This window comes from Sus scrofa, chromosome 9 (assembly GCF_054392235.1).
Source record: "Sus scrofa isolate SSC_HxYL_T2T_F1_AM1 chromosome 9, Sscrofa_HxYL_maternal_Yorkshire_Landrace_v2.0, whole genome shotgun sequence".
Lineage (NCBI taxonomy): Eukaryota > Metazoa > Chordata > Mammalia > Artiodactyla > Suidae > Sus > Sus scrofa.
In genome coordinates, this window is record NC_139391.1 from 23,035,160 (window position 1) to 23,053,492 (window position 18,333).

General features: G+C 46.5%; 1 protein-coding gene and 1 pseudogene across 1 annotated transcript; both read left to right on the forward strand.

Moving 5' to 3' along the window:
- The first annotated feature begins 5,643 nt into the window (after positions 1-5,643).
- On the forward strand, positions 5,644-11,856 carry LOC100524034 (tripartite motif-containing protein 64). The gene is given in 7 exon segments (XM_005667218.3): positions 5,644-6,057; positions 6,572-6,667; positions 7,369-7,505; positions 7,507-7,597; positions 8,985-9,007; positions 10,241-10,338; positions 11,354-11,856. Coding segments are annotated over 7 exon segments (1,362 nt in total).
- Positions 11,857-12,600: 744 nt separating this feature from the next.
- LOC100737259 (histone-lysine N-methyltransferase NSD2 pseudogene) lies at positions 12,601-17,474 on the forward strand (annotated as a pseudogene).
- The last annotated feature ends 859 nt before the right edge of the window (positions 17,475-18,333 follow it).

The following is an 18,333-nucleotide window of genomic DNA, read 5'->3' on the forward strand; positions in this document are numbered from 1 at the left end:
GTATTTACAAAAACCCTGCAGCTAGCATCATACTCAACAGTGAAAAACTAAATGATTTTCTGCTACAGTTGGGAGAAAAGGCAGAAGCGTGTCCTCTAACCACTTCTTTTCAGTACTTATGAAAACCCATAGAATGAACCCTAAGGTGGACTTAATTTTTTTTTTTGTCTTTTTGTCTTTTCTAGGGCTGCCCCCATGGCATATGGAGGTTCCCAGGCTAGGGGTCTAATCGGAGCTGTAGCTGCTGGCCTACACCACAGCCTCAGCAATGCAGGATCTGAGGCACGTCTTCGACCTACACCATAGCTCATGGCAATGCTGGATCCTTAACCCACTGAGCAAGGCCAGGGATTGAACCCTCAACCTCATGGTTCCTAGTTGGATTCATTAACCACTGAGCCACGCCAGGAACTCCAAGGTGAACTTAATTTATTTTCTTTTTACAGCCTCACCTGTGACTTATGGAAGTTCCTGGGCCAGGGGTGGAATCAGAGCTGCAGCTGCTGGCCTATGCCACAGCCAGGACGACATGGGATCCGAGTTGCACCTATGACCCATGCAGCAGCTTGTGGCAGTGCTGGGTCTTTTACCCACTGAGCCACAAAGGGAACTGCTGGACTTTATTGTGAAACATGTATCAATATTGGTCCATCAGTTATAACCAAAGTACCAGAGTCATGCATGCTGTTAATAACAGGAGCACCTGGGGTGGTTGAGGGTAGGAGAAAGTGGGGATCCAGAGTCATATGGGAACTCACTGAAATTTCTCCTCCATTGTTCTCCAATGCTAAAACCACTTTAAATAGAGCTAAGTAAATTAATTAAAGAAATGACATAAATATTCCCTTTATACTAAGATCAAAAGCATGTACATAGAGAAAGAAGTGAAGAGCCACTCATGGGAAAGGGCCCAGAGGGGGATTCCCCAACGTAGACAACTCTGGTTCATGTTTTTGGTATTTTCAATTTTATAAAATTAAATTTCAGGAAAAGTCCTCATAGACATATATACACATACCTAAATAATATGTATACTATTTCTTTTCCTTAGCATCTTTAGGAGACATTACTTGAAGTATAATTTCTAGTCAAATGAGACATTAACTTACAATCCTATTCACAAAATAAAAGACCAACTAATTTACGTCTTTCTAAGATATGCTGGGGATTTTTTTAGCCGTTTTCTAAAATTAAAATATAGTTGATTTACGTTGTTGTGTCAACTTCTGCTCCCAGTGTCTTAACCCAATCACATATATATATACGTGTGTGTGTGTGTGTGTGTGTGTACACACACACATTCTTTTTCTAACTATATCCAATCTTTTTGTATATACTGTTTTTTATGCTTTTTTTTTCATTTTGATAAATCTTAAAAGGTGACTTGACTTATACTTTTGCTTTTTTGGGGGGTGGGGGATGCTGCACCAGCATGTGGAAGTTTCCAGGCCAGGGACTGAATCGGAGCTGTAGCCAAGGCCTATGCCACAGCCACGGTAACTCCGGATCCAAGCCGCGCCTGTGAACTTCACCATAGCTACTGGCAATGCAGGATCGTTTAACCCCCTGAGCAAGGCCAGGGATTGAACCTGCATCCTCAAGGATACCTGCTGACTCACAAGGGGGAACTCCTATTTTCACTTTTCAAATTTCTAGTGAGACTCGATTTTTTTTTTTCTTTCTAGGACTGCACTTGAAGGCATATAGACATTTCCGGGCTGGGGTCCAATAGAGCTGCAGCTGCCAGCCTGTGCCACAGCCACAGCCACACCATATCTGAGCCACATCTGGAACCCATACCACATTTGGTGGCAATGCCAGATCCTTAATTCACTGAGAAAGGCCAGGGATCAAAACCTGCATCCTCACAGTCACTATGTCATGTCCGTGTCCTGCTGAGCCACAATGGAAATTCCTAGATTATTTCTATCTATTTATAAAAATTGGACCCAAATTCCCCCACATTAGATAACTTAGTGAAACAATGTACATGTAAGCATGGAAGATTTGTTAGACTGTGATAGGTGTCAGCAAAATACAGGTAATATGGCACCTGTATTATGTTTAAAATAATATTCTACAGTGTACAGGACTGCGATTATAGTTAACAATGTTTGGTTGCATATTTGAACAGTGTTAAGAGAGTAGGTCTTAAAAGTTATCATCAGGGAGTTCCCGTCGTGGCGCAGTGGTTAACGAATCCGACTAGGAACCATGAGGTTGCGGGTTCGGTCCCTGCCCTTGCTCAGTGGGTTAAGGACCCGGCGTTGCCATGAGCTGTGGTGTAGGTTGCAGAGGTGGCTCGGATCCCGCGTTGCCGTGGCTCAGGCGTAGGCCAGTGGCTACAGCTCTGATTCAACTCCTAGCCTGGGAACCTCCATATGCCGCGGGATCGGCCCAAGAAATAGCAACAAGACAAAAAAAAAAAAAAAAAAAAGTTATCGTCAGAAGGAAAGGAATTTGTAACTACATAGTTTGATGAATGTTAACTAAACTGTGGTGTCTTTCTTAATATATACAAATAAACATTATGTTGTATACCTGAGTCTTATATAATGTTATGTGTCAATTATACATCAATAAAAATCTGGAGTCCCTGTTGTCGCTCAGCAGTTAATGAACCCGACTAGTATCCATGAGATGCCCATGAGGATGCAGGCTGGCTCCCTGGCCTTGCTTAGTGGGTTAAGGATCCGGCTGTGGTGAAGGTCACAGAGAGGGCTCGGGTCTGGCCTTGCTGTGGCTGTGGTGTAGGCTGGCGGCTACGGCTCTGATTGGACCCTTAGCCCGGGAACCTCCATGTGCAGCGGGTGCAGCTCTAGAAAGACAAAAAAAAAAAAAAAAAAAAAAAAAATCCTATTTTCAGAGTTCCTATCATGGCTCAGCAGAAACGAACCCATCTAGTATCCATGAGGATGTGTGCTCAATCCCTGGCCTCGCTTAGTGGGTTAAAGATCCAGCATCGCTATGGCTGTGGTGTAGGCTGGCAGCTATAGCGCTGATTCAACCCCTAGCCTGGGAACTTACATATGCTGCATCTGCAGCCCTAAAAAAAAAAAAAAAGCAATTACTTCATGCATTTTGTTAAAAACAATTATTCACATGATTATAGTGTAAGTAGTTACCACATTATATTCATATTTTGATATAATTATATGTATTTATGTTACACACATATGAATTAATCTGTTTAAAGTTACTCACCAAAGTATGAGTCCAAAACATAGGTTTTACTTTTACATAAACTATTAATTTGATAATAGTCATAAAACATTGAAGGTAAGTAAAATTCTAGCACATTAAATTCCACCAAATATTTATTTAAACTACATTCAGGTGCTTAGCTGGACTTTCTTTTTTTTTTTTTTTTTGTCTTGCCATTTCTTGGGCTGCTCCCTGGGCATATGGAGGTTCCCAGGCTAGGGGTTGAATGGGAGCTACAGCCTCCGACCTACACCAGAGCCACAGCAACGCGGGATCCGAGCAGCGTCTGCAACCTACACCACAGCTCATGACAACGTCGGATCCTTAACCCACTGAGCGCGGCCTTGGATCAAACCCACAACCTCATGGTTCCTAGTCAGTTTGGTTAACCATTGAGCCCCGGGAACTCCTAGTTGGATTTTTGTTTTGTTTTGTTTTGTCTTTTTGCCTTTTCTTGGGCCGCTCCCTCGGCCTATGGAGGTCCCCAGGCTAGGGGGCAAATCGGAGCTGTAGCCACTGGCCTACACCACAGCCACAGCAACAGGGGATATGAGCCGCGTCTGCAAACTTCATCACAGCTCACGGCAATGCCGGATCCTTAACCCACTGAACAAGGCCAGGGATCGAACCTTTGTTAACCACTGCACCACGACGGGAACTCCCCAGTTGGATTTTTTAAAATGAGAAAAGTATACTCTGCTGATGCATCATTTATTCCAATGAATGATTTATTTTGGGGCATAATCAGATAAACAATGTCTAGAGACTCCAGGAACTATTACAAGTTTTAAAAGTAGAGTAAGAGGTTGCCATCGTGGCGCAGCAGAAAGGAATCTGACTAGGAAACACGGGGTTTGATCCCTGGCCTTTCTTAGGCTTAAGGATCCAGCGTGGCGGTGAGCTGTGGTGTAGGTGGCAGGCGAGGCTCAGATCCTGCTTTGCTGTAGTGTAGACCGGCGGCTACAGCTCCGATTGGACCCCTAGCCTGGGAACTTCCATATGCCTCGGGTGAGACCCTAAAAAGACAAAAGAGAAAAAAAAGTAAAATAAATAAATTTAAAAAGCAATAAAAGTAGAGTAAGAAAACACATTTTAAAAACTGGGACGTCATTGCTTGAAAAAAAATCATATCATGAAATCACCGCTTTAGTTAAAATGTACTTTCAAAGAACTTTTGTCCAGTCAAACTTCTTGCATTTACCTTAAAAGAAATGTATCTTCTTTTAGGGTGTCAGCCCCCAAGAACTGTCTTCTCCCTGCTGTAAACCCAATCAGCCATTTTCACACCTTTCTGAGTAACCCCATCAATTGTCCATTTCCCATTGAAGACGGAATCCAATCTCCAGAAGGAGGTGTGGCTTCGGTAAGTCTTGGCCTTTAAATAGCACCTTTGTCCAGAGGTGCTGGCTTTTCCAGGGTAGACGGAGGGGATTTGCAGCTTCCAGGCTTCGAGAGTTCTTGTGCACCCTGACATCCACAGACTTCCAGGACGTGCAGCCTTCCAGAGGTAAGACCCCCTCACAGTAGACTCTGCTGAGGAAGGCATTGACCGTACATATCTCCATGGTTAACGCCCATTAACTACATCTCTGGAAGCTCTAGTGTAGGGAGGAACACCCCATGTTCATCCTAGCGTTTTTGGTCGTTTAAAAAACAGTCAATTAATTTTTACTGATTATGGTCGTTGCTTGAAGCTCACCCGTTCAAGATGTGAAGTGCGCTTAGTGATCTGAATTCAGTCTGGGGAAAAATGTTTTCCTGTGTTAGAAATAACAATGTTTTACCTTCTTGTGGAGAGGAAGAGTTTTTGCGATTTAAGTTGGAAGCAAAACTCAACTGTGTATAGTTTTAGGACTCCAAGTCAGTGTTGACGCCAACACTAATTAAACAAATTTAAATTATATGTGAACATTTTGATTTGTCTTTAAAAAACTGTGTCAGGTGGGAGGCAAAGAGACCATTAGCATAGAGGCAGTGCAAGTGTGTGTTTCAGTCAGGAGATCACGGTAGAAGGACAAGGAGGAGGACGAGAAGGATTAGGATGAGAAGGTGGAGGAGGAGGAAGGGGGAGAAGAAAGAGCGAGAGACTGAGATTCTCTCTGTGCTTCTGTGTCCATCAGCTAATGCGCAGAACTCCGGAATCATCCCGTCTTTTACCCTCTGCCCTAATTTTTAAGCTTTTCAAGTAATTTAAGTATGCTTGAGAATGCGATTCATTTGAAATAAAAAAGATTCCAAGGACACACTTACCTTATTTTATCATTTGTATCCTAGGATGAACCCAATCTGCCTATATTCTCCATTTACAGTTTTGCACTGGGGATAAGCAAATAGGTAAATTAGAGAGTTCAAGCTTTGTCCAAAGGGTCTTTTTTTCTAACCAGGGTAGAAGCATGACTTTTTGCTTACTGTCTGTCTTTCTCTTTAATTTTCAGAAACATGGATTCAGAAGGATTCATGCACACCTTCCAGGATGAACTCAAATGCTCCATCTGCATGAACTACTTCATAGACCCCGTCACCACAGACTGTGGGCACAGCTTTTGCCGTCCCTGCCTGTACCTCTGCTGGGAGGAAGAACAAGCCCCAAAGAGCTGCCCTGAGTGCAGGGCAGTGTCAGAGAAACCAGATTTCAAAACCAATATTGTACTCAAGAGGCTGGCTTCCCTTGCCAGACAGGCCAGAGCTTCCCACAGCAGCAGCTCTGAGGAGCAGCTCTGTGGGACACACAGAGAAGCGAAGGGGCTCTTCTGTGAAGCTGACAAGACCCTGCTGTGTGGCCCCTGCTCTGAAGGCCCAGAACATGCTGCTCACAGCCACAGTCCCATCCAGTGGGCTGCTGAGGAACGCCGGGTAGGTGATGCTTCCGGGGCAACTTGGAATCTATGGGCTCCTACATCAGACCAAAGTTGATGCGAATGACAATGCAGTTGAAGTGAGTAGAGATGGTGGGGCTGGTGGTTGTTCAATGCAGAGCCCAAGACATCAGGGGAGCTTTTCAACACTCTGACCAGCTGCCCAAATACGTGCAGTTGCTGCATCCTGGGACATGTGGCAGCACCAGGAATACAGGCCGCTCGCTGGTGGAAGCTTGACAATTTCTTAGTCAGGTTGTAGAAAAGGCTGAGTCCCAACTTTTAGGAAATGGACTCCACTATCTGTAAGTTCCCACAGTTCTCTAGTACATGTCTTATCATTTCTGATACCCTTAATAGTAGAATCAAATTCAATGAATGTGGGAAAATATGACTACTTCATTCTAACGCGAGATGACTGGTTTCTCAACAACTACCATTATCATAAATGAGAGGATGGAATTTACAGTATTAACCCTCCATGTCACTTAAAGCTCATGGGTATTTTGCAGGAGATGCTTCTAAAGAGAATGGACTCCTTATGGAAAATGACCCAAGAAATGCAAAACAATCGGAATCAGGAAACGAAGAAAATCCGGTCATTGGAGGTAAGAATGAGCATGTTGTATTTTCTGTATGGAGATGGATACAATTCTAGCTTGACTTTTAGCGAAATTCAAGTTTCTACGTAAAGGGTAGTGGTCTTTTCCCTGGAAAATTAGCAGTTGCAAATGACCTATCGGTAATCATAAATATACAAGCCAGTCCGAGCTAGTTCAAAGAATGCTAGAATATGGGGAAACCAGGCCATGAAAAGTATTACTAGCCCAAATTTCGAAGGTTTGGACAAACCTCTTCAGACACGGAGTATAAGTCTCCATTGCACGAAGTGTGGCTGTGAAGGAGAGAGAGAGGAGGGACAGAGTAGGGCCTAGAGGAGAAATCGAGAATTTTTCTAAAACTATATAATGTGGGTTTTACCTCATTTTTAAACTATTTAGAAAGTTCAAGCAAGAACCAAGAGGAAACAAGATTCATGTAAGAGATGAAATAATTGGTGGGGTAAGAACTACGAAAAAGTCCTTGGGGAGAGAGTCTGGGAGCCCTCAGAGGGCTGGGTTCCAACAGGGGAAGAGACTAGAAACATAGAGAAAGGGTGGACAGGAAGGACCTTAAAATACGCAAGACACTTTGAGGTGTGAGGCAGAACGTTTATCCGGAACTTTCTGGGTGACTTCAAGGAAATAACATTGGAAGTTGTCTGTTGAGAGTGAGGATAGGTAATTCTTGGAATCCACCGTCTCTGCAGGACTATGTGACCTTAAGGAAGGTGATGATTAAACTTCAATACCAGAGGATGCACCTGTTTCTCCGGGAGGAGGAGCAATTCCATCTGGAGGCGCTGGAGAAAGAGGCGAAGGAGACTGGCCGAGACCTCAAGGAGTGTTTTCAGAATGACTCAGCAGAAAGAAACCCTGAAAGAAATGTACAGCATGCTGACTGAGCTGTGCCGCAGTCCTGACACGGAGCTGCTCCAGGTGAGAAGGGGGTTCCATCCTCGGGGAAGGAAGTATTTCTCTGGGCAGTGTTGCCCTGCCATTGCAATGTCACCCGCATGTACCCTTACTCTCAGACAAGGGATGATGCTCCTTGATTCCCATCAGGGCATGTGTCCAGTCGCTTAGTTCCTGACACCCTGGTAATCGTTGGGAGTTTTTTGCCCTTTTCCTCATTGACGTACGACAAAAGTATTTCAGTGTGATCAGGGATAGTATCCCCACGGATGATCCAATGGCAGCAAAATTCTGTGAACAGGGGAAAGTTAATATTGTCGTAGTAATTTTCAAAATACAGACTTCGAATCCATTGTCATGCTCTGTTATCCTACGCTTCCTGAAGACATTGAGCTGTTGCCTGTTTTCTAGGTAAGATTTTTAGAATTGATGATACATTTTAATGCAAACTATAATCAGTTTTCTATGGTTCTTTTATTTGCTTTTTTGTCTTTATTATTTTAACGGCTATATCTGTGGTATACCTGTGGCATATGGAAGTTCCTGGGCCAGGGTTCAAATTGCAGCTGCAGCTGTGGTCTAAGCCACAGCCATAGCAATACCAGATCTGAGCCGCATCTATAACCTATTCTGCAGCTTTATGCAATGCTGGCTGGATCCTTAACCCACTGCGACAGACCAGCGAGGAACCCACATCTTTACCACCACCATATTGGGTTCCTAACCTGTTGAGCCACCATGGAAACTCCTCTGATTTGCTCTGATCATCATAAGTAGTGCAATTGCTCTTTAGGAACAAGACTGGGTAATGAGGGCGTTGGAAACTCCCCTGTTGTTGCGTCATTACATCCACTCTTCCTGACCTCCTTCCCTCCTTCCCGCACCCCGAGGAAGCCAGTTATGTTCTGGTGTGGGTCCTGCTATTAAGATAGCCTCTGACTTTCTAAAATTAGGTTGTGACGATGGTTATACAGTGACAAATATAGTAAAATTCATTGAATTAAAAAATAAGGAGTTCCCATCGTGGCACAGTGGTTAACGAATCCAACTAGGAACCAGGAGGTTTCAGGTTCCATCCCTGCCCTTGCTTAGTGGGTTAAGGATCTGGCGTTGCCGTGAGCTGTGGTGTAGGTCACTGACGGGGCTCGGATCCCACGTTGCTGTGGCTCTGGCGTAGGCCGGTGGCTACAGCTCCAATTGGACCCCTAGCCTGGGAACCTCCATATGCCGCAGGAGCAGCCCTAGAAAAGGCAAGACAAAAAAATAAAAAATAAATAAAGGGGCATGTATTTTTTAAAAAGATAGCCTCCCATGTTTCCTTAGAGGAGAATTAGAAAAAAAAAAATAGCAAGCACCTAAAGATGCAAAGAGACAGAACTCATGGTTAACATGGTCTTTTTTTTCATTGCAGGACTTGGAAAATGTGCTGGAAATGTGAGTATTCACTAAGAATTTCTGATTTCTGAAAAGGTTGCTTTCCTTTGATAACATGGATGCACAGTCATCACTCGGTACCTTGGGCAATTGGTCCAACCCCCCGCCCCCACAGCAAACTCTAGGAGGCCCACTCCCTTATACAAAATGGCACAATATTTGCTTGTCACTTGCAAGAATCCTCCTTTACTTCATCTCCAGACCACTGATTAACCACTAATATAATGTGAAATAAGTTATGTAACTAGGTCACTTGTGTGAGGGGTTTTCAAGTTTTCTTTTTTGGAATCGCCTAAAATGTTTTGTTTTATTTTATTGACAATTCACAGATGCAGTCCATGCCTGAACCTGTATGGGTGCCACCCGAAGATATGGGTGACCAACTCTACCTGTTTTGAGCTATTAATATCATCTTCGTAGATATTTTCTATTGTATTTTAGAATCCCCAAGGCCTTCTATTCCTTGCTCTCCAAGGTCCTTTCTCACTTGGCCAAATTCAAACACTACTTGAAAGCCAGCTCACATTCTGGCCTTTGTGCCACCCACTCACTGCATCCTTTCTTACTGAAAGGGATTTTTCGGAGCTCTCACAAAGGAAGCACATACCTGAGGGAGTCAGAAGGTGCAAAAGGCAGGATAGAGGCAGAGTCCCTAAGAATGGGAAGAGGACCTGTGATTTTGTTGTAGTGGTAGCAGCAAGTGACTCAGCCCCCTTGCTGGCAGGACCGCAGAGGGAATGGCTCCCCAGTGCCCACTGGCAAGTTAGACCTTCAGGACCATGGCAGACAGGCTGGAACTGGAATCTTTTGCTGGGCTGAAGAGAGAAACCTGTCTGGCTCAGCGGAGTCTTCCTTTTAGACACTGATTGCATCATGGGTGACGGCTTGCTGACTCAAGTTCAAAAGTTTTGCCTGATTTTTCTGTTCTCTGTAAAATGCCTAGGATCTTTGCTTTACCCGAGATGGAAGAAAGGAGGCAAATGAATCTCAGTCATTCTAGAAAGGGAATAATGTCTAAGGGAAATGGGGAATTTGAAATTTGGTATAATTCATATGTAGGGAAAAATATGTCAACTTGCTTTATGTCCCCAAGAGTATCGACTATGATACCTGCCCAAGGAACCCCAAATGGGAGAATTCTGATGAAACAGCTTGGATTAAAAACTGCTCATTTTGTAATGGTTGTGTGATTAGCCTTTGGTCCTGACGTCTAACGGATGTCCTTCTTTACAGGACTGAATTGGTACAGATGCAAAACCCTCAGCCAGTGAACCCAGAGCTCACCTGCTGGCCTGTTACTGGGATGCTGGAGATGCTGAACAACTTCAGAGGTGAGCGTCAGCCCTTTGGTGATCGGGTCAGTTCTTTGGTGGTTCTGGGGAAGGAGGCTTCTTTCATTGTAATTTTGTTTTTTCTGTCTTGAACAAGGCACATAGTTTTCCAAGGTTCCTATGTCTTTTCTGCCTGTTTATTCATATTAACAATAAATAAGTCTGGACTTTATAGCAGATATTTAACTGCAAATGCAAAGCAGGATACATATTTTTAGTTACCTCTTACATTGGCTGAGCAAGAGAACCACCAGGTTGGTCAGGTGGTTATAAAGAGAGAGAATATTTAGTCCTCAGCCTAGCGATGACTTTGGATGTTCCTTCAGTTTTATCTCGCTCTTGAAATGTTAAATGTGACACTGATGGCTTTTACTTTGTTCTTTATTACAATTTCATTCATCACGCAATGTACAAAGTATATTTATTATCTCTAAGACCACTAGCTTTTGATTTAAAAACGACTAAAAATGCCTTGGGCAGAGTAATTAGATCAATCTGAAAACAATGGAGAGGCAAAGGATATGTGAGGAGATTTTGCAAGAATTTTCTTCTCAGAAGTTTCCAAACTATTTATTCATTGCTGGATGTCCATTAAATTTTTTACCTTTGAAAGTGTAATATGTAGAAACTATAGCCCGATCTATACCCATAATAGCAAAGTGCTCTCTCTATATTCGAAGGGATTGCAGACAAAAGAGACAAGAACAATTTTGTAAAGAAGAAAATTTCACGGGTGTCCTGAAATATACTAACGAGTAATGGACAGTCCAACAATTTCACACCATTCACATGTCTGAAGGACTTCCTTTTTCCATATAATCTGAGGCGTTGCTGTGTGCTGTAGAGATAGTGATACCTCTTGCTCTTCACCGAAGAGCCAGTCTGGACTCGCTGCTGTCTTTTCCTTTTTTACTTCCTTGGAGGAGAGAAAAAGGAAAGACTCACTGGGGGGAGAGCCCCTGCCTGCCTCTCAGCATGTGGGATCGCCTGCTGACCTGCTTGTCTCTTTCCGCAGCGGAGAACGTTCTGAGTCAGAAGATGAGCATTCACAGCGTGAGGCTCTCTGAGGATGAGGCGAGTGTGGTGTTTGAAGACGACCCCCAGGGCGCGTCCAGCGAGCCCCCGAGCGAGGAGAGATTTGTGGCCTGGGGGGCTCAGGCCTTCACCTCCGGGAGGCACTACTGGGAGGTGGATGTGACCCGGTCCTCCAACTGGATCCTGGGAGTCTGCAAAGACATCTGGACAAGCGACACCGACATCAGTGTGGATTCTGAGGATGCCTTTCTTCTGTTTTCTATGAAAGTCAATGATCAATATACTCTCTCCACCAACTCCCCGCCCTTAATTCAGTACGTGCAAAGGCCCCTGGGTAGGGTTGGAGTGTTTCTGGATTATGACAATGGGACCGTGAGCTTCTATGATGTTTGCAAAGGCTCCCTCATATATAGTTTTCTTCCTTCCTCCTTCTCCTCCCCTCTGAGGCCTTTCCTTTGCCTTCGATCCCCAGGGAACTGTTGAGTTCTGTGGCCATGTATTTGATGAACTTCTGCATCTAAGGAACCTACTGTCTTGAACCCTCATCTGAGGCCAAAGGATGATACCTGTCTCTGCGAACATTGTCTTTTAAGGGGATATAGCTATTGTATGTTTATAAAGTGGCACGACCTTGTTGAATGTATACATTTGTTAATTGAATTATCTATTAATAAAATTTTTATGAAGGCACATTTCCTAGTATGTAATCAATGGATTTTCTTTTTTATATAAGAGCTTAGTGAAATAAAAGTTACACACCATAAGGTACATCTACATTTTAAGCAAAGAGTTTTACTTGTGTATTTGAACATCACTGGGTAGACGAGTGAAGTGGTATAGACCTCAGCTTAGTAAACAAAAGGAGTTTGGTGGCGTAGTGGTGAAATAATGAGGCGATGAGGCGTTGCCACTGCTGTGGCACGGGTTTGATCCTTGGCCCAGAAAGTTCCAAATTCCCTAAGGGTGGCCCCAAAAAAGCACTTTTGTAGTTCCCGCTGTTTCTCAGTGGGTTGAGAGTCTGACTGCCGCTGCTCAGGTTGCTGAGAAGGTGCCAGTTCAACTCCTGGCCCAGGACAGTACATTAAGGAGCTTGCATTGCTGCAGCTGCAGCTTAGGTGGCAGCTGTGGTTTGGATTCTATCTCTGGTCTGGGGACTTCCACGTGCCTTGGCAGCAGCCAAAAAATAAAATGTCCATTATACTCTGTTTATTTGAAAGCAGAAGCACAATGTTGCACAAGAAAATATTCATTCTCATGACATGTCCAGAAGAACGTAAAACATAAGACCATAATTTCCTCAAGTTCAACTTAGAATCTCCAACTCACAAAACTCAAGATCTGGATGTATTTTGTGCTGTTTTTACATGATGCAATCAGGACCTCCGCTGTACCTTCGGGCCTGCAGCTCAAAGGAAGCCATTCGGAGCACCCTGGAGTGAAAGTCCTTTGCTTTTGGCCATTTCTCTTTCCTCCCTCCTTCCTTCCATCCTTCCGCTCTCCCTCTCTCTTTCTCTCTCTTCCTTTCTTCTTTCCTCCTTCCCTCACTCCCTCCCTCTCCTTCCTTCCTTTCTTTCCACATGGCATGCAGAAGTTCCCTGGACAGAAATTAAACAAACCTATGCCACAGCCGTGACCAGAGCCACTGTAGTGACAATGCTGGATCCTTAACCCATTGTGCCACGAGGAAACTCCCAATTCTTTTTCTTTCTTTTTATTTTTATTCATTTATTTATTTATTTTTGCTTTTTTAGGGCCCCACCTGCAGCATATAGAAGTTCCCAGGCTAGGGGTCTAATCTGAGCTATAGCTGCCAGCCTATGCCACGGCCATAGCAACACGGGTTAGGAACCATCTGCCACCTATACCAGAACTCGCCTCAATGCAGGATTTTAACCCACTGAGAAAGGCCAGGGAGCTAACCAGCATCCTCATAGTTACGAGCCAGATTCATTTTCACTGAGCCACGATGGGAACTCCCCCAATTTTTCTTTTCATTTTGATCATTTTATTCCACTTCTCTGGGCCATTTCTCTTATCCTAGATTGCATCATCAAATAACTTATTTTTCCTGTACTGTTCCCTTTATGCTAAGCCCTGGGTGGAAGGCAGGCTGGAGAGATGACAGGGGTTTTGAGAAGTTTAGATGATGCATCTGAAAACCAAACATAAATTTCAAGCTAGAAGTTCAGGCACTTTTTATTTTAGTTTAAGGGTAAATTAAGTTATAGACTTGACGTATAACTGGTGAGGGGCAATTATCTCATTCATGGCATAGCAGAAAGCACTTTTCTTCCCTTTCACTGCAGAAACATAGAACACACACACTACAGAACGTCCAGAAATTATTCACCTCCTGAGTCTTGAGTGTGAAGAAGTTTGATCTCATGTTGCGCAGCTTGCATAACTGGGACCTTGTAATTGGCCTCAAATCCTAGAAATGGTGCTGCCCCAGCGGCTAACACCACCGGTCCAAAGATGACAGTTATGAAGTCCTAGAATGGATGGAGAATAATCTCCTGGCCAAAGACACCTGCACATTCAAAATTACCCAGTCAGGCGGCTGCTAGGGAGGTGTGGGGTGTGGGGGGGCAGGACCCACAGCAAGGGGAGAGCCTGGCCTGGCAGACCTCCCCGCCACCTCCGCCCCCCCCCCCTTCCTCACGCTCCACCAGGGCCCCCTTCCCTTGGCAGCCTGCAGAACTGCAGCTCGGGAAAGCCACCGCTGCTGCCTCCGCAGGATGCACCATACTGACAGTGATCTATGAAGGGCAGCATCCACTGGTTAAGGAACATAACTAGTATCCATAAGGACCCAGGTTCCATCCCTGGCCTCACTCGGTGGGTTAGGATCCAGCGGTTGCCACAAGCTGTGGTAAAGGTTGCAGAGGAGGCTCAGACACTGTGTGGCTGTGGCTGGGGTGTAGTTTGGAAGCTATAGCTCCAACTCGACTCCCTCTAGCCTGGGAACCTCCATATGCCTTGGGCGTAGACCTTAAAAAAAAAAAAAAACAAAACAGAAAAAGATGAAAAACTAAGAAAAGGAGCGTCTGGGCTGCATGGAATTTAGCTTCAAGAAAAGCCCTCTTTCTGTTCCAAAGGTTGTAAAGTGCATGATGATGAAGCAGGCACCAGAAATCCCTGGCAACGCAAATGGAAAGACTTCCAACTGTGACATGAGTCACAAGTGCTCCAAGTTTCTCAGCAAAGCTCAGCTTTCAGCCAGTCTGCAAGAGGGGGTCATGCAGAAGTTTCAGGGCCACAATACGCTTCCCTTTATCCCAGATGAGACGCTGAAAGATCTCACCTCCTGTGTCTTCAACAGAGAGCCTAGTGCTCATGAATCCAGGTGGCGTTTTGAGTCCCAGGAAAGGAAGGGGCTGGGAACACCACCCAACACCACCCAACACTACCCCTGTCAACAATGGCTCTCTGCCAATTAAGCTGAAAATCACCAAAACAGACGTGAATGTGAAACCTTTCTATGAATCGTCCATAGGTGGCGATGGTGCTGCCTCTGTGTCCCACTCAGAAGAAAGTGGACCAAAACCGGAAAATAAGGCAAGGAGGAACAGAAAGAGAAGCATAAAATATGACTCCTTCCTGGAGCAGGGCCTTGTGGAAACAGCCCTGGTGCCCAGGATCTCCAGCCTCTCAGATGAAGAGACTCCTGTGCAAAGAGCAGCAGAGACAAAGACCAGCTGCTGAAGTACAAAGTTGGGGAACTGGTGTGCTGCAAGGTGTCTGGTCACCCCCAGTGACCACGCATGGTCTCCACAGATCCACTTCTGCCCCGCTACACCAAACTGAAAGGTCAGAAAAAGAGAGCAAGCAAGTATCACATATTAGCATCCATGAAGATGTAGGTTTGAACACTGGCCTTGCTCAGTGGGTTTAAGGATCCAGGGTTGCCATGAGCTGTGGTGTAGGTTGCAGATGTGGTTCGAATCTGGTGTTGCTGTGGCTGTGACATAGGCTGGAGGCTACAGCTCCAATTTGACTCCTAGCTGGGGAATCTGCGTATGCTATGGGGGCTGTCCTAAAAAGTCAAAACAAAACAAAAAATTAATTGAGGGAAACTGAGGGCCCAGTGGGAAAATGGGCAATCTTTCAGGCAGAAGCACCTGTGAGCATGTTGGTAGAGAAGCAGAAAGCCAAGTTCACCCACCTCTACATGGGAGACCAGCTCCGTCTAAAACCACACGTGGCTAAGGAGTCAGGCGTTGCCATGGATTTCTCAGGAGTCCCGGAAGAAGCTGCTGATGGCTCCACATCCACCAGGAGAGCAGGGCATTCCTGTCAAGAGGAGGTGGACAGCCAAGCTTTCTAGCACTGCTGAGAACCCAGACTGCGACCCTGGGACAGGAAGGACCTCTCCAGAAAAAACAGCAGAAGCTGCCCCCCTAGAAAGGAGTGGGGGCTCCTCCCTGGAGCACGGGGGCCCTGGCCTCCCCTCCAAAAAGCAGGGAGAGCCAGGAGGCAGCCCAGTTCCTGGTCTTCCATCAGAAGCACAGGGACCAGGTTGTCACCAAGCACCAGGACACCACCAGCGAGGAGATTGAAGAGCTGCTGGGGATGCAGTGGGACGGGCTCACAGAGAAGCAGAAAGCACCAGGTTTGGCCTTGTGGCCTCCTTCCAGTCGGAGGAAGAATCTGGTAACTTAAATGGGGTGGGGGGTGGGGAAATACACACATGAAGAGGACCCAGGACCCTACAGAAGACATTTCCTTTGAGGACATCCCCAGGTAGAGACTCAGGACAGACAGGCACAGTCTTCAGCAGAGAGATAAGGTCACCGACCAGAGGGCCGCACACACTCTGGCAAGGCCACTGAGGCAGCCTCCTCGCTGAGGAGCCGGGCAGCCGCAAACGGTCCACGCGAAGTGTGCAAACCCCTGAAGAAGCGGCTCCACCCCCGCACGCCCCCAGCACCGGCCCTGCGCCCCCAGGGCGGCTTCAAAAACCTCCTCTCCTTCTGAATCGCTAACTGAGAACGAGGTCATGGACGGTCCGGGAGAGAAGCCCTTGGAGTCCCCGGACTAGAATTCGAATAAAACTCACTGAGATGGCCTTGTCCTCTACAAGGTCTGAGCGAGGAGTCAGGGCCAAGAAGGAGCAGGGGTGTCAGGTTGTGGAGAAGAAGGGAAGCCTGGGGCTGTGCCAGGGCCCCTGCTGCAGCGTGTTCCACCTGCCCTGCCTGGGCCTCTCCCGCTGGCCAGAGCGGAGGCTCACCTGCGGCGAGAGCGCTTCAGGGGCTCCCTCGTGCTTGGTGTGCAAGGAGAGTAAGACGGACGTCGGTGCTGCCTTGCGTAGCAGCGCAGGAAGGTCCACCACGAGGCCTGCGCGCGCAGGTTCCTGCTGATGGTGTTTGAGAGCCGGGGCTTCCGCTGCCCCCTCACCCCCCGCCACCCCGCACATCTTTGTGAGCTGCCACGCGTCCAACCCTGCGAAGGCGAGGCCATGTAAAGGTAAAACGATGCGGTGCGTCTGCTGCCTGGTCGCCTACCGCAGCCGCAGTGCGTGTCTGGCAGCGGGCGGCTCGGTGATTGGGTCCAGCAGGAGCATCTGCAAGGCCCGCTTCACTGCTTGGAAGGACAAGAGGCACCAAGCCCCCGTCAGCATGAGCTGGTGCTTCCTGGGCTCCAACGTGGGAAGCCTGCTGTGCCCTGAGTTCTGCCTGGCCACCCTCCACCCCGACTGCCTCAACATGGAGATGCTGGATGGCAGCTGGTTCCGCAACGACTGTAGGGCCTGGAAGAAGCTGCACTTCCGGACATCATCTGGGTGAAGCTTGGCAATAACAGGTGGTGGCCGGCTGAAGTTTGCCCTCCCTCAAATGTGCCCCCCAAATATTCAGAAAATGAAGCGCCAGATTGCTTCCAACGGCAGTGGGTTCTCTGGCGACAGGCCAAGGACCTCAGCATCACTTTCCTCCGAGGAAAAGGGCAAAAAGACCAAGAAGAAAACCAGAAGGTGCTTCAGGACCAGCAAGGGGAAGCAGCAGTCTGAGATGACTGCTTCCTCTGCGGTGATGGCGGCCAGCCGGTGCTGCACCACCACAAGTCCTGCACCAAGGCCTACCCCCCACCCTGCCGGGATCTGAGCAAGGGGCCCTTCGGGAAGTGGGAATATCCTTGGCATCATTGTTAGGTGTGTGGGCAAACCTCCTATTTCGTTTTGCCACTTTTGCCCCAATTTGTTTGCAAAGAACACCAAGACTGGACAGCCCTCTGCTCCACCCAGGATGGGTGGTCATACTGCAGGGAGCGTGACCTGAGGGCAGAGCCGACTAGAAGTGCCAAGACTGGGCAGGCAGGAAGAGAAGGAGGTGCTGGTGGAAGGTCACAGAAGGCAAAGAGCGCCAGGCCAGGGCTCCATCCGATCAGGGCGGCCTCAGGAGTCTAGCTAGCCCTGTGGGTAGAGAGTCCATCACAGGACTGGCCTTAGGGAACTCAGGTGGAAGCCACCATGACAGAGGCATGGGCCACCACCGGGCCCTCACTGCGGAAGCCTCCCCCAGCTAATTAAGAAAGAAGATTCAAAAGAACAGGGTCAGAGCTGAGGCACCAGGGAGGTGTATGTGAGCCCCATGCCCTTGACACAGGAGTCAGAGCCCCATCTGCCCCCCCCCATTTCATTTTTCTACCCTTCTTCTTTCATTTTTTCTACTTTTCCCTCTTACTCTGATTTTTTCTTTCATATTCCATCCATGAATATAGGGATTTTTTAATTTTTAAAGTTTTATTGAAATATAATGAGTTTACAATGTTGCGTTAATTTCTACTATACAAAAAAAGTGATGCAGTTAATATATATATCCATACCCATCTTTTTTCAGATTCTTTCCCATGTAGATTATTGCAGAGTATTGAATAGAGTTCCTGGCTAGGGATGGAACACATGCTTCTGCAGTGACCCAAGCTGCTGCAGTGGGCTTCTTAACTTACTGCACCACAGCGTGA